The sequence below is a fragment of the Lepisosteus platostomus genome, chromosome 10 (assembly GCF_059453375.1).
Source record: "Lepisosteus platostomus isolate fLepPlt1 chromosome 10, fLepPlt1.hap1, whole genome shotgun sequence".
In the NCBI taxonomy this organism is placed as follows: Eukaryota; Metazoa; Chordata; class Actinopteri; order Semionotiformes; family Lepisosteidae; genus Lepisosteus; species Lepisosteus platostomus.
In genome coordinates this window covers 2,128,491-2,144,875 of record NC_142620.1, presented here as the reverse complement: position 1 = coordinate 2,144,875, position 16,385 = coordinate 2,128,491, and the positions used below count along the sequence as shown (strand labels likewise).

Below are 16,385 nucleotides of genomic sequence, written 5' to 3'. Positions count from 1 at the left end.
AATCATGTACTTGTCAGCTCCACTGTGAGAAAATGCTGGTGTTTCATCATCTCTTTAATTATCCGCTCAGCTTAGATTCTATAGATTTCACAAGTTATACTTGAACCTGGAAATAAAGGGGAAAAGGGGTAGTTTCTAAAGCACGGCTCTTTCTTCATCAGTAATGCAGACTTTTACTGGAGACTACATAAATGACTTCATATAACCTTCAACTATTTGGCAGTAAACTGCAAATGAATTGCACAGAGAATCTCAAGGAAGAAGAGCAGCATACGTTTGCAATACTAACACTGCGGCAGTAAAAGATGGAATAAGCCATTTATCTGTTTTTATGGAACTGCTAACTAGAAAAACTGAACAATTATGATAGTTTATGAGACACTGAAATATCCGCACTATTTCATGTAGTTGTTTGTTAAAAATTAAAATGTAAGTGGGAACCGACTTAAAATGCCTGTCTGCTGTCAGGACATTGTGATCCATGGAAGGAGGAATGCACCTCAAAACATCCATCCGCTTTCAATACTCACCCTGTCTGCTGCAGGGCTGCAGCGAGTGGCAGCCTGACCGGCCAGGCTCCGGGCACAAGGCTGCCCATCGCAGTGCATGCACACCCACATGCCAATTAACAGGGCCAGCATGTCTCTGGGCAACTGGAAATAAAAACCACATGGCCACAGGAAGAACATGCATACTCCACACACAAGGTGTCACAGGCTGGAAACAAAGAGCTGTGGGGCAGCAATGCCGCAGTGCCTCCCCACTTCAAACGTGAGTCTGTGCAAACTACTCAAGTGACACATTCAGGGACATCTGAATTAAAGCCACTGGCAGAGGCTCAACAGCTGAAACGTACAGTAGTGTTTTTTCTTTTTTTCGGGTTTGCAGTGTGGGACTACGGTAACCTTTACTTTTTCCTTTGCTGCTGACACATGCTGACAAATGCTGATACAAACTACACTCCCTGTTCCCTGGTCAAACTATGCAATTATTAATAAGCACTCATTCCCCTTGCAAGAGGCCAGACACCCTGGCTAAAGTGAAGTCAAGTTTAGTAAAGCACGGGAAAGGCTGGCAAACTGTGATTAAACCATGATATAGTGTTTCTTTAGACTGTTCCTTGCATTGCTTTTCTTTTAGTTACTGTGCGCTGTTTTTGTCGATTGTACTAAATGATATCCAGTCTTTGTCTGAAAGCCAGTTCTTCTTGGCAGTGGTGGTATGGCAGTGGCAACACCGAATCGATCCTGGATTCACAGTGCGTAAGGAGTGACTGCTACCTGGATTGGACACCAGTTCATCTCATGTCCCGACTCAGCCAGCTTGTCTATGGAAGGTGAGTGGACACGAGAGAAAACAGATGTGCACTGAAGGGAACAAGCACACTCCACACAGAAGACCATAAAATGCAGAATTGAACCCAGAATCTAAGTACTGCAAGACTGCAGCACCCTGGTGTCTACCCTGTAAGTGACATACACTGTAACATAAGCAATTGCTCACTCACACCTCTGACGTTGTAATACGACGTTCAGTGGGGGTGAATTTCTGAGAGAGGAAAGCTTTTCAAGCCAAAAGCTCTACAATTATTACAGTCTTGCCAGATGAAATAACAAAACACCTTCATGTATTTCCCATTCCTAGTTTTACAGGAACAAAAACTGAACAACAGAAGAGAAGTTAAATGGAAAAGACTCAGTACAAAACATTTCAATCAATAGAGCTCGACAAACCACACGGAAATGACTGGCAGTTGAAAAGCACAGAAAATAATACTCCATTGATTCCCCACTCTGCATTTTACTTTTCATAGTGTGCTGTGTGAATCCAGGCCTATGCATCTGTGGCTGATTACAAACCAAGCACCATAAAAACTCTTCAGTATCAACCACAAATCCTATTAATGTAGACAGTACTATTTAAGGTAATTGTGCATGTTCACAGTGTGAGAATTGTGTGTTTCTCCTGTTTAAGAAAATGAAAATGTTCAAATCTTTGAGCTTCAAAACAGGTACTATGTGTATAAAAGCTAAATGCATGTACAGTCGTATACCAAATTTAAATTCACACTATTTATCCTTGTCCCTTTTTCTTAAGAAATGTGTTGCAAAGCAAGATCGTATCCAAGCAATTTAATGGTCCAGATTAAATATTCCACTGGAAGAAATTTGACACCCTTCTGTTTGTGTCACAAAAATACTTATCCTGGGTATCTGGAAGTTTCAATTTTGTTGTAAGCTTTGGGATACTCACACTAAGGAAGCTTAACTTCCAAATGAGAAGCATCACATTCTAGAGTACTATGTTGCTCTCTTTCTACCACACAGTAAAGCAGGCTGATTAAATAAGCAGTCCTATTTTGCTCTATGGCTGTATGTCACATAGAAACTGCAAAAAAATAGTTAATAAAAGGCAAGAAAAAATACGTGCACACAAGCTTACATGATATGGTACATTAAGACAAATTAGTAGAACGTGCTCTTGTTTCTCAGATCTCTGTGTGGATTATCTTCCTTAAGATACTGTGACTTCCAGAGAAATCTCGTGGCATAGACAGATTACATGATACAGCAATCTTGTGAACCACACAGAAAAGTATGAACTAGTTAAAAGATCATTATTCAAACCTGTACTGTTCAATTTGTTTTTTTCAATAAGGTGCTGTTCGTATTGCATTAAAATACAAGCTTGAGGAAGCCACAGCATGTCGATATTATGGGATGGCAGCTCACATGCTGTATGAAGCTCCATGTACAAATGCATTTCATTTGCTTATCAGCCCTCCTCTGTTGCTCCAGTAACAGGGTTGGAGAGCTGCTTTCCATGCAGCAGTGCCCAGCCTTAGGGAAGGAATTACTTATGTGTGTCTTTTAAAGGAGATAACAGCTTTATCAGATTAATAATGTTTTGCAAGTAAACCTACCCTTCCCACCCTTTGGCTATGCAGAGTGAGGGCAAAGTGTGTCCCAGAGGGTATGTCACTGTGGGGAACTGTGCACTGCTTCTTATTGATAGTTTTAAATTCCTCCCAGGAGACTGAGAGATCTATCAGAGCTGACTTGAAAGCCATCATTCACATGTCCCAGATCCGCTCTGCTGCAGGCTGCTCGCAGGATGGAGGGCTCACCACGTCCCCTGACGATGAATTAACTGTCGCCCAGTCGGAAATTTCCTCTGTGCTGACTGCAGTAGCCTAGAGTGTTTAGAGCAGGACGGTGTTGCGGGATGTTTAAGTATCAGTTAGAGCAAAGAACAAGTGGAGATCGACCCTCCGGGGCCCTGAATTCTAGCACCTGGCTGGTCAGCATTCTTAAACGATTCGGAGTCGGAGCTGCTGGCCTGTTAGATGTCTTATAAAAAGTATATGAAGGATCTCAAAGCCCGCATTTCCACTTCTGTGATTGTACATTTACATAAACTTTTTGGACAATGTTGATCAACTGCGCAGAAGCAAACTAACAAAGTGTCAGATTCATTCATGCTCTACACTTTCTGAATTTAAGTGATGATGGAGTGTGTTTTAGTGTCATTTTTTCTATCTGGTTCCATTGTAAGTTAAACAATATAACTCTAGCAATGGGACTTGTATTAATTTTACATCAGGGTCATCTCAGGTTAATAAAAAATGCATTACCTTTACAGATAGTGCTAAGCCCATCATGTGTGTCTGACATTCTCATGCAAGGCAGTGCTGAGAATATTGATGGGGATTCCAATACATGAAACATCCAACTCCAAACTATTATTATTAGTGCTATTGAACTTAAAAATATGTATTTAAGTCCTGACGCCTCTGTGCCACTAAGTCATACAGTATAGTGTACAATATAAGTCCCCTGGAATGTTAAGGTAATGACATTTAACCACCATTCTTTGACAGTTCCACTACTGCAATTCTAAAATCAGATCATATATCTAACTTCCACACTCATCTCTGGTTCTGGGGGAATTTGACAAATGTGAATCAAGGTAACTACATTTCCTCTGTTCCAGTTACCTCATTCCCCTGTCACTTTCTCCATTCATAACTCACTATTCCCATCTGCCTCTTTCTCATTTGTTATTGTACAGCATCCTTTTTCCTTTAAGCACAAAACTAAAACTCAGATATTCATCACTGCTTCGCAGCTTCACCTGTTAGATTCCTGCAGCTGCTGAGAGGTGTGTTGGTAATTAAGAAGTGAAATCTTCAAAATGAAATCTGGTCCCTACCTAATAATATCCAGCTGAAGCTTACAGTTCCCTTTTACCAGACATGATCAACAGTATCACGTCAGTATTCTTACATCTCTTGTTATTCTAACAGGTACTAGAATTCACAATTTATACCAAAGATTATGGGTACTTATAGTACGAAGCTGCTTTGCAGCTAGTTGTTTGCATTGTGGTTGATATTTAATTCACAAGTAATTCAATCGTCGTTAATAATCCACACTGATTTTTTAGCATAACAAAGTGTTAAACAACATGGGTGAAACTCTAGAACAAGCCATTCACATATGTGATACATACTGTATCATCAAGAAGTGTAATAATGTGAGGCAGGCACCCATTTTATCTGACTTTATGCTGCACAGACTGGCTATTTTTGTCAGTATTAGTCATTTGACATGACCCAGCAGTTCCCAGGTAGTAAGCTTCTGAACACTTTTAGACATGTTCACGACAAATAAGCTCTTTTCAACTATATCTACCTACTGATTTTGACAGGTGTGCTGGAACAAGTTGTTTATTTGCAGATGAAAATGCCTTAAACTGAGACACAGTGTTTCAGTTACAACAACTTGAATTATTGATGGATATATTACAAACTCCAACTGTACCTGTAAGCCATTGGATAGAAAGGTCAAAAATGTTTTACCTTACAAAGGTAAGGTGTACAGTATATACTGTAAACTATGAAGTGTGTAAAAGGCCCTATTCACAGAGGATTTATTTTTTTACAATCCTAAGTCCTTTTTGGCATGATTTGTACCCTGAAACATCTCTTTTTCATTTATGCCACAATGCTGCGTACACCATTGCTTTCCTGCAGCAATGGCAACATGGCTTGACGTCTGGATCATAACGTGACAATGTTTTCACTGTGACATCACTGTGCTGTAAAGTGCATTTCAAACAATCTATCAGTAGATTGAAGAAACCAGCCATAGGTTCCAACTCGCCACCAAGCTAGACAGGCAGATTGGCCTCCTCTCATGGCAAACAGCTCCACAACTCAGAAAAGAATCATGTAGAAGTTCCTATAGTAAAATTCTACCCTCTATCCATTTGGCCATCCCTCCATTGTCAAAATGATTTGACCCACTACAGGACTGCGGTGGACAGCAGAGAATAAGCAATGGACCCAGGGTGTGATCCACCCTGGACAGGACATGGGTCCACTGCAGGGCAGACACACAGACACGCTCACACCAGGGAAAGTTTTACAGAAGCCAGTTAACCTACCGGTATGTCTTTGGACTGTGGTAAAAAAACCCACGTGAACAAGGGGAGAACATGCAGACTCCACACTGACAGCCACCCAGTAATCAAACCCAGGCTCCAGCACCGAGAGGCAGCACTGCTGACCACTCCGCCACCACGCCGCCCCCTAGGAGTTGTAACACATTGAAATCACCACTCGTGCTGAACTCACAACCTCCTTATTCCTGATTTTAAAATCAAGGATAACAGCATTCAAGGCCTATATCTGGAGATGTAACACTCCACAAAACCCTAAAGCAAAGAACAAAGGCACAGTAAGGCACACAAGTGCTCCTAAGTGTTTGAATACTTTTCAAAACTTGTTGGTACTGTATACATCTAAATAAAGTCTCACATAATTAATTCTAAAGGATTATTTCTACAGTATATGGTTCATTACAAGAAATGTTTAAATTTACCAAAGTACGTCTGGTTTGTGACATCTATAGCTACTGTACATATTAATATGCAAAGGAACAAGTAATAGGTTTATTCCATGCTGAAAAGAGAAGAAGGAAAACACAACGTTTCGGCTGTGAAGGCTTCTTCAGGTATCATTTATTAATATGGTGATGGATGAATACATAGACATAAAAGGTTTAATGCAAACATTACTCTGCAACTCCAGTGTTAGTTACAGTGTTTGCTTCAATATTGTAGATTTGTTGCACCTAAATGTAAAATAACATAATAAAGCATACTTGGTCACTGTGCTTGATGTATTATGCACTGCACCTTGGATTCGAAAACCAAATAGAGTTATTGATAACCACTCTTCAGCCTTTTAAAGGGGACGTCTGGCGATGCCCACTGCATACTAAACTGTTCTGAAAGAACCCCTGTGAATTGTGAGCATCCTGATTCCTAAAGTGCAGCCCATCTTAAAGCAAGCTGTAATAAGACAATAAGTAACTCAGAAATGGAAAATTGGTTTAATTTGGGAATGTTGCCAATTTGCTGTGTGATATTGACAAGTAATATTTTCAGATAACAGTTGGGTTCCATCTACAGTACTTGGTCATTATAACTGTTGTGTGCTTACTGAGCCCATAATGGGCTCACAATACCAAGAATCAGATCAAGTTTCTGAACAGACGTGACTCAAAAATCAAGCAAAATGACAGCAATTTTTCTTTGAATAACAGCCTTTAACCTTGACAGAAGAATTGCTGGCCTTGCCACAGCTTGCCTTCTGGCTTGGAAATAGATGTATCCAAACTTACAATCATCTGGTACATGCACACAGGACATATTTAGATATTGTTCAAAATCTCTTTACAATAACGAGTGATCTTTCATACTATAGAAATACAGCAAACATTACTGTGTTAGTTGTGTATTTAACTCATCTAGATATATTTTTTTTAAAAGGGCAAGTACAGTAAATCTCCACATTCATGCAAATAGTACACTGTGAATTGATTTTATTATTTGCTTTTGGTATATTGCTTTAAAACCAAATCAGGCATTTGGGTGACAGTGTAAGCTCACACTAACAGATGTTTTTTTTTATGAAAGGACTAGGCTATTTCTCATATTAATACATAATGGCAGTAGGAGAGCAATTATCAAGGTTCTGTCATGTCTTTTGCACTTTATCTTTACAATGGTTCCTTAGACATGACTGCCTGATGGCTTAACAGCAAACCGATTTGATGACAGCCAAGTACTTGGAATAATTAATACACCTTCAAGTCTAGTATTGTTTGATCTTGTAAACGCTAGACACTACAATAATGAGACAGTGGTATGCATTTCTGTCAGCATTCTGATGGATTACAGTCTGCAAAACATTTGCAGCAAACCTTGAAAAGGTCTCTATACAAATGCATACTGATTTCAGAGTTTATCAATCTCCTTTCTTTCTTTTCTACTTTTCATTTAGTGGTGCTTAACAATGTTCACTGCACTCTTGTTTAAAATTGCTTCAGCTGCTTTACTCCAATTGCCACAGCTTGAACCTTTAATAAATCCCATCTACAGCTTATGTTTTGTAATGTGGTTTTTAGGTGATCTTAATTAAATTCCTTTCTTAATCCGGAGGCTTCATCATTTAACTCAGTAAAAAATACTGTAACATCAACAAATGCAATGGTACTCTTTGAGATTGGATATCAGTAAGGTCTGTCTTGTTATTAACACATAACATCATGGTAAAATCATGACATGTGCAATGCTGTGAAATATTATCCATCTGTAAAACTGAAACAATTGCATAAAACACAAAGTGGCAATGGGTCTGACCTTGTTGGAACTGACCATTAAATTTATATTAAGGGATACAGCCTCAGTAATTTTTAATATTGCTTGGGGATTGTCACGATTGTAATCCCTCGCCCTTAAGGGCGCTCCGGCTCTTTCACCTTTTAGTTGATTTTGTGCACCTGCTCCCTGTTCCAGCCCACCTTAAAAGCCAGACGCTCACTCTGTTCCAAGCTCTGCATTGGAACACGGACACCCGGAGGCCCGCCTACCACCGGGTCGCCCTACGTCCACGGCTCGAGGGCACAGGCCTCCTATCGGTGTCCCGAACCAGCCGAGTCCGGGACTTGGAGCGCCTGGTCCCGTTAATCGTTTTCAGCTTTAAACTGTGTTTTTGTTTTCGTCTCCTCCTGGATTTCACGGCTGTGGACTTTTGGACTTCGCTCTGGTTTTCTCCCTAAGGATTTCCTTTTATTTGTTCGCCTGGACCACGCCCCCGCCCCGAGCACCTGCGCACCTTCGTCACGCCCCCCTGTTTGTCTACCAGCCCAGTTCCTCGTCTCCTCACCGTGTCTGTTCACTCCCTTCCGGATTCTGCTGTCTGCATAGGATCCTGAATAATGCATCTTAACAGGGATATGACTTTCAGATTAAGTGATCCTAAATGTGATTGTATCTCAATGAAATTGAGGACAGTACACTAGCAGACAGAGACATATGTATTCCATACTAGGTACTGCTGGGGACAGAGGGAATCAAGTATGGATATACTGTACACCTGTGCATGTCTTTTGTCTTAGGTCTGTTATCAGTATCTTGGCAGGTCCATAAACTTATAAAATCTAAATGCCTTCAATACCATATGTTCTCTTTATAAATCACCTCACTACCAAATATGGGAGTATATGAATAGTTGATATATGAAGCTTATATCTTTATAAGTGAAACGGTAAACTTTTTGAGGCAAATCCTGCACCAGACTCAATCTGGATTAAAGAAGGGAATTAAATGCTTTGTTTTCGATGATGGTACAGTACAACACCCTTTTCTTTCTGAAATGCACGCAAAAGCACATTGATTCTCTCTTCGCAGTCTCAGCACTGTGATTTCTCTTTGAATTAAGAACCTAATGGCACATACATCTCTGCATTTTAATTTAAAAAATATTCTGTACTGTCTGGTAAGTGTTCTTCATTTTCCACCATGATTTCTGATTTCTGAGTGCATAATGAAACCGCTGACAGAGCCTACAATTCCATTATTCTTTGTAGAATCTTAACAAAATTAGAAATTAAGTCTATTTATGATCTAGATAACAAGGATTTCTGCTGTACTCCTGTCATGAATGTGGTGTATCAAGAATATTAACCATTGTTTGCCAGAAAAAAATGTGACCACCAACTATTTTTTGAGCCCTCACAATCTGGCATCACCAAGTATTTGAGTCACGTTGGCCTTTTCTGTGACACGCCTTGTGCTGAGCTGAGGAGCAGTCTTTTGACACATGATCATCCCCCCTGCTTCCTGATGAGCTTCCTCTAGAACTGTATCATTCACTGGTGCAGTGGTGTAGCTCTCACGAACAATTTGTCGAGGATATTCCTAATGACACAAACTCAACCAGTCCCAGTGAAGCTCAGCCCATTGTGTGCCACCCCTTGGGAAATCCCAGTCTTGGTCAGCTGACATAAGCCAGACTCAAACCCTCCACGTCTGAACAGCAGAACTCAGACTGCACGCTTCAAAGCATCTGTTCTGTTGGAGCATCTGTAAAAGGAAGCACAGATTCTACTTGCTTCCCATGGTGCTGCAGCTACAGTATATTTTTATTTGATCATTGTATGTTATCACTGTATCTAGCTCTAATTTAAGTAAGCTAGATACTTAAATTTGGAGAAATTTGGAGATTTCAATATGGTAAAAGGTGGGATTAGTTACAGTAGAGCTAACATAAAAGGGTTATAGTCGAGGTTATGTGATGACAGTTAATCACAGGATCGGGTTCGTTATATACAGTAGTAGGTAGATGTGGCCATGAGTAAGTATGCATAATAACATATGGTACAGTGAATTTGAAAAATACCAGGCATACACCTTGAATAACCTTTACGCATTTGCGGTCTTGCCAAAAAACAAGGAAGAGGACTGTGTCATTACTTACATGATTAAATTTGGCAGCTCTGGGCCTTTTGCTCTGATCAAGATGGATGGATTTTTTATTTCATCCAGACATTGGTCTAAAACTCATGTTACGTTTCCCTTCAAAGGTCAACTATAATTAAGATCTAGGGAAAGTGATAAGGTCTCTTATTTGCTGATTCTTCGGTGTCTGGGAAATACAGCCCAGGAATCAGTGCAGCTTTGGTGCAGGACTATTGGACTCCACAGCTTAATGACATGCCAGCCCACTTGTTAGACCTACAGCAGTAGGGTGAATGGACCACTGGACAGCAGCATAACCCAAAAGTGATACTATTAAAAATCTTTTAGAAACATTTTTGCAGTAGCATTAATGTAAGAACACTAATATAAGCAACTTATTTGGCTTAAATCATATTTTTCTAATCTATGATTTGATAAGGTTATAAATGGATAAAAGCACAAAGAAACTAATAAGGATGAAATGCAAACTTTGGAGATTTCAATATGGTAAAAGGTGGGATTAGTTACAGTAGAGCTAACATAAAAGGGTTATAGTCGAGGTTATGTGATGACAGTTAATCACAGGATCGGGTTCGTTATGTACAGTAGTAGGTAGATGTGGCCATGATTTCAACAGTCAGAAAAACTAGTTAATTTTAAAGTACAATATTCAGAACACATCTAAAGGTGTATAATTAAGCCCTATATCTTTGGATATGTGTAGAACCTCTGCTGTGTATTCCCCAAATCCAGTCTAGGATAACTAGGTTGGAAGGAGGGGCCAAGGAGTAAGAGTTCTGAAGTGGGAGGAGACAATGGGGCTCCAGAATGAGGGCCTGTGGCTGGGTTCTCCTTTACCGAACCTGTACGTCTGACCCCCCAGAACCTCAGTGCCATGGCAATATCCATGGCAAGACCCCTGGGCGTTCAGCTAGGATAGGAAGAGGTTGTGCTACAGCCTCAGGAGCAGGACAGAGCCTCTGCCTTCTGGACTGCAAAGAACCAAACAGACATAACGCCTCCTTCATTACTTGCAACCAGTGAAGAATATTGTCCTGTGTTGAATCAAAAGTAAATCCTAGGATGATAGGGTCATCTAATAGGAGTACCTTCCTGCTGAGGATTCATGCTTGTGTCAGCCAAAGCTGGCAGAGTCCTGCTGTAAAAGCATTGTAACTCTTAGCAGTGGTTCAGGTAGAAGCCTTCATCAGCTTCAGTATGGTGTCTGACTCAAGCTACTGCTGAGCATGACAGGACAGTGAGACAATAGGTTCCCGAGGGTTGGTGATGTGGAATACAGGGAGGAGACCCAAGGGTAACAGGTCTTGAATAGCCTAAACTGTCGCAGTAAAAAATCATCTATTCAGAAAGGACTGTCAGCACTGCTTGAGGGGGCGAGTAAGACACTCAGACAAGCAGAATGACCAACCAGTCACAACTGCTGGATTCACTGGGGGACAATGGGTTAGAGCTGCCACTTTTGCCCTTTGCATGGAGACAATAAACTTGAATGCTTTGACATTGCAAGGAGGGTGCACCTGGAGAGAGCATGCCTTCTCCAGGATATTGGGAGACAGGGGCATTGCCTGTTGCCCACATCAGTTTGGAAGGGTGGCAGTGAGCATGGAGCATTGGGGCGCTGTTAACAATGACTACTGCACTCCCAGCTTCACGTGACCCTGCCCATGAGGGCACAGATGTGTCTGGGCAACAAAGATGTGTAGACTAGGGCATTCAGAGCCCATCGCAGATCACAGCACCTGTCCAGTACGGGGTGCAGAAGGTGTGTGCAAATTTCTATTGGGGGGACACCAGGAAATAAACCCCATCTGACATTAGGTCATTTTATAGCATGGAATGACAGCACTTACACAAAATACAAAATTCACAAAACAGTGCATCTATAGTACGTTGTAGGAAATTGTATAAATATGCTTTGTGTTTAAGAATTTTATTTTTGTTCCATTTTCAAATGCTGACCAACTGTCCCATCACACAACGTGCCCAGTAAACAGATTCTGAAATAAAATACTTTTTTCTTGAGCTTTTTTTCAAATGCAACATGACTCTCTGTCATTTGAGAATGCAGTTTATCAGAGAAGACTGCCATTAAGAGAGATAAACCAACAACAAGCTAAGAGAGAAGTTTTAATTTTAGAAATTAAACATACTGTACTTTATTATATATTTCTCTTTTGTGCTTGATTTCAGACTTTGCTATTTTTATTTCTTAACATTACAACTTATAGAAAATACAAGAATGTCAACATATGTTGATTCAACATATCTGATTCAAACCAAAACCTATCAAATGACAAATGTAATTCCTGCAATTACACAAGGATAGCAACAAGTTCCAATACTGAGAGAGACTTCGATGGTATAATACTGCAGAAGAATAACAAAGATCCTCAAACTGTTAAAGACAATCTGGGTCATTTCTAACCCTTCTTACATTCTTATAAAATTTAACCTCTACAGTGTTTGTCTTATATTTTTCCTTAAGGTATATGGTTACATGTGTATTTAATTGCAGATCAATTAAAGCCAAAAATAAGTTTAACAGTTTTCCTTTCTTACTGTATATAGCTAAGCAAAGTAATCAAATTGATTTCTGCTATTTTACAATATGATAACAAATTATGATATGATTACGCATGTAAGTTACTAATTTGTAAATCCTTAATGATGAAGTGCAAAATAAAACAACGATGATGAGCCATTTCACATCGAATACAGACGTGTAAGCAAAGGTTTTTATTATAATTGCTAAATGTTACTTAATAATGCAGTTACATAGTCATAACACTTCAGAAAAACAGCACTGAAAACTATTAAATGACCAGTGTCATTATCATAACAAATACTGCAGATCTGCATTGGAAAAAATATTTATTCAGACAGTGCATTTCAGTACATGATGAGGGAAAGCCACAGTTCAAATTCTGTGTTTTGGAAAGTACAAATAGTGAGGTAAAGTATTAAAACAGTCTGTGAGAGCAGTTAGAATGGAGGACTGTTTCCTGGAACAGAAAAACATACACTACAATACCAGTCTGGCTCAATGCACATAGTGAAACAGGCACATCAAGCTAACGATCCATTTTCCTAGTGTTGAACCCCTAATCCTCAGAAAGAGTTCATATACATTGATTTGCCAGAGGGTGAATGTTTCCGAGAAGGTAATTTTCATTCTTCTGTATGTGGACACACATTTATTCTTTTTATGCCTGTGATACAGAGAGAAAAGAGAGAAATTTAGGGAAGAATCTTCACTAACACGTTCTGTCACTAGGCTATGTAGCACTACTGTCAATCAGACCTTTGCGCTTTAGTAGATAGGTCAGTAGGGAATAAAACCTTCCTGGATATTTGAACATGCAGTCAAAGGTAAACTAATGATACCTCCTAATCGTTTACTTTCTTCAGCTTTCTTTAATACAGTAGCATGCACTCCTCTCTTGAGCTGCATTCTGGGGTTAAAAAAGTTCTGGAAACCTAGTGCTAATGTCACTTAGAAGCATCATATCAAATCATTTCCTTAATAGTGTAGCACTCGCAGGTTCACATGGGTATGCACCCCTGCTGCTGCTGCCTTAGGTCAGCCCCCCACCGCTGGGGACTCAAACCCAGGCCTCCGGCATCACTCAACAGGGATCCAGCCAGCTGAGCTAAAGGGAGATCTCCCTTCAACCCGGCGGCTGAGGTCCCTGCTATCCTCAGGGAAGGGTGGTGACGTCACCATGCTGGTAAGCCGGCTTGCACAGACTGTAATACGGTGGACATTACAGGTTGTTTGAGCCGGCTTACCAGCGCGGTGATGTCACCGCCCTTCCCTGTGGATAGCAGGAACCTCAGCCACCAGGCTTAAGGGAGATCTCCCTTTAGCTCAGCTGGCTGGATCCCTGTTTAGTGATGCCGGAGGCCTGGGTTTGAGTCCCCAGGGGTGGGGGGCTGACCTGAAGCGGCAGTGGCGAAGGCGTATATGCATGTAAACCCCAGAGTGCTATAATAGTATTAAAAACTATAAAATACATAACATGACTGAACGAAGATGGTCTTTAGGGGGTTATTTGTTAAGCTTTAAGAATTGAACATGGAAAGAAATATTCTTTATCTTTACAAATTCTGAACATGAAATTCAATGCAATATAAAATAAAGAAATGTGTTTTTCTCATTAGTATTGGTAATTTGACTTAGTGCTTACATTTTGATATTCAGTGTGTTTCTTTGATTTCATGCTGCACAAGTATTATTTGGTTACATGACCACTTTCAGAATGGAAATAGTCTCCTTGTCCTGATACAGTTTGTTAAATATTGTGGTTGCTATTAGCTCTGTACTTCCAGTATCTGTCAGGTAGGGCCTTAGATTGACAACAAGGCAGATTTTCAGGACTGTAGATTGGTAAGTGGTTAAGGCATCACTAAGGCTACAAAAAAATGATGTATCACAGAACTGACTGATTAAAATCATGCCCTGTATATACAGGTTTGATCTGAGTAGACCCTCGCTTTAGGCTAGAAAGCTTGTGTTGACTCAGATCTTCAAAATAACAACAATAGCTTAAAATTAGCATTTTAGGCCTCTTGGATTTCTACAACAGACAAAAACAGAAAACAGACAAAAACATAATTTTAATAGCAAATTGTTTTGCACAATTTTCCATACAATGTTAATATTTTTACTTTCAGTTATTGTACCAGAACCCTTTACTCAGATTTTTATTTTAGGGAAGAATATCATCAATTTTCCAGTGATTCAATGGAGTTTCAACATATATTATTAGCAAAACAATGCTTCTTTTCTAATAGATTCTGGAGTAAAAGTGAAATTAGCTAGTTTGGAAATAGTTCATTTGGGAAAGACATAAACTCAATTGAATAACTTATCTATTTAATGGAAATGAAATCAGAAAAAGCCACATGCTTTTAATCCCAGGAGGACAGAACAATGATTTCAGTTGAAAGAGCAGGTTTGTGTAGCTGTGTGTTAAAACATCACAGCCCAGGAGGGTCTGTGCTCACTTTGTCATGTTCTACTATGGCTCAGAATAAAAGCAAGGGGACTGTGACAAGGAAGTAATGCAAATCTGATGTCTCAATGTGTCCGAGCGAATCATCCCTGCAGGCTGGACAGGGGAAGGAGTGGGAGCTCCATGACTGACTGCTGGAGGAGAGGAGGAATTCCCTCGTTCCTCTGCACGTCCAATTGCCAGAAGAATTAGACCCACTCAATATTTTAAAAATACATTTTGTATCTTGTCACAGTGTAAGACGAATGAATAAATTATAAACTCAGCTTTAAAGTTTATTAGCTTCTCTTGCCAGCTCAAAGCCAGGCATGCTCAGCGTTAGCTACTGTTTTGCATCATCCAGATGAAATAAACCTCCGATACCCAGAGGTGGCGAGGCCAGCTGGACACACTGTACTGGATCACATTGCAGTGCTCTCTGCCTTGCCCTCAGCTCCAGCAGGCAGAAGACGCTAAGCGCTTTCATGTTTGCCAGGAAAGATGAGCCTGGTAGGACCCCTTGTTGATAAGGACCCAAGGCAGATTTCAGCTCCTGCAATGCGACTGCCGGAAGAGAAAGGCAGCGATGAGGAGTTAATTTGAGAACACATTCCTGCCACGTAGTATCGTGGGAGACGCTTTCCTGCTTCCCATCTCTGAGGGGCCCGGAGCTGTCAAGGCAGGAGGAGGGGCTCGGCGCCCCAGCGCCCACTCTGTTGACTCTGCGCCGGCCTTCAGAAACATATTCAAATGCCAGGTCTTCCCAGGTCAATGACATGCACTGCCTGGTCAACGGAAGCCTAAAATTTGCATTTTATTATTAATGTTTAATACTAAACAGGAGGGCAATACATTTTAACCTACAACCTGGAGTTTAGGGGTCCACAAGATTTCAGGAGGTGATTTTTGCCTCTCTGTGCTCTCCTGCCTCAAACCAGCAGGCTGATTCGGACCCAACAACACTTCTCACAGTCACATTGCTGAACAAGAATACAACACCACCTCACACAGGGAGACTTTACGCTTTACAAGATTACTCCTACCAAAAAGAAAGGAAATCAGATTTGTAAATATGAAGAATGCTAACTGGGTGTTTGTGGGTTTGGATAAATCTAAACTAATACAAAACTGTCATCTTAATTAGACTTTTAATAATATAAACATAGTTTAAACAGCAGTTTAAAACTGACATAACCTTTCAATCTACCTCATATTTATTCTGAAGCTGTTCATAGCTAATTTGCTAGGTAAACAGAACTACCAAATATTAAAACCCCTCTGCAAAACATTAACACCACAGCCTGGTAATATATATAAATCCTAGAGGATGTATTTAATAGATTAGTACTGCTACATACTATTCTGCTGTACTTTCCATGTGATTCCCCTGGTAGAGTCTACAGTGTAACATTTATTTTATATTATCACTTCTCTCATTAATCTCCCCTTACTCTTTGTGACATTCGGGTCTGTTTGCACAACACGTTTACAAAAGTTTGCACATGAAAAAATCTCTTCGCAATGCCTTCTGCATATAATATCATGGGCTCATGCTAGAGC

General features: G+C 40.2%; 1 protein-coding gene across 5 annotated transcripts in view; it reads right to left on the bottom strand.

Annotated features, from left to right (window-relative positions):
- adck1 (aarF domain containing kinase 1) overlaps nt 1-16,385 on the bottom strand; it is a 170,825-nt gene that overhangs the window by 1,893 nt on the left and 152,547 nt on the right. For 4 of the 5 annotated variants that reach the window (XM_088647425.1, XM_088647427.1, XM_088647423.1 and 1 more), the window contains one exon: nt 12,553-13,040. The exons of the other annotated variant lie outside the window; for it this stretch is intronic. In XM_088647425.1, coding sequence (XP_088503551.1) covers nt 12,872-13,040 — 169 coding nt within the window. In that variant the 3' untranslated portion in view covers nt 12,553-12,871. Of the gene's footprint in view, nt 1-12,552; nt 13,041-16,385 lie in introns of those variants that run through there. 5 annotated transcript variants of the gene reach the window in all.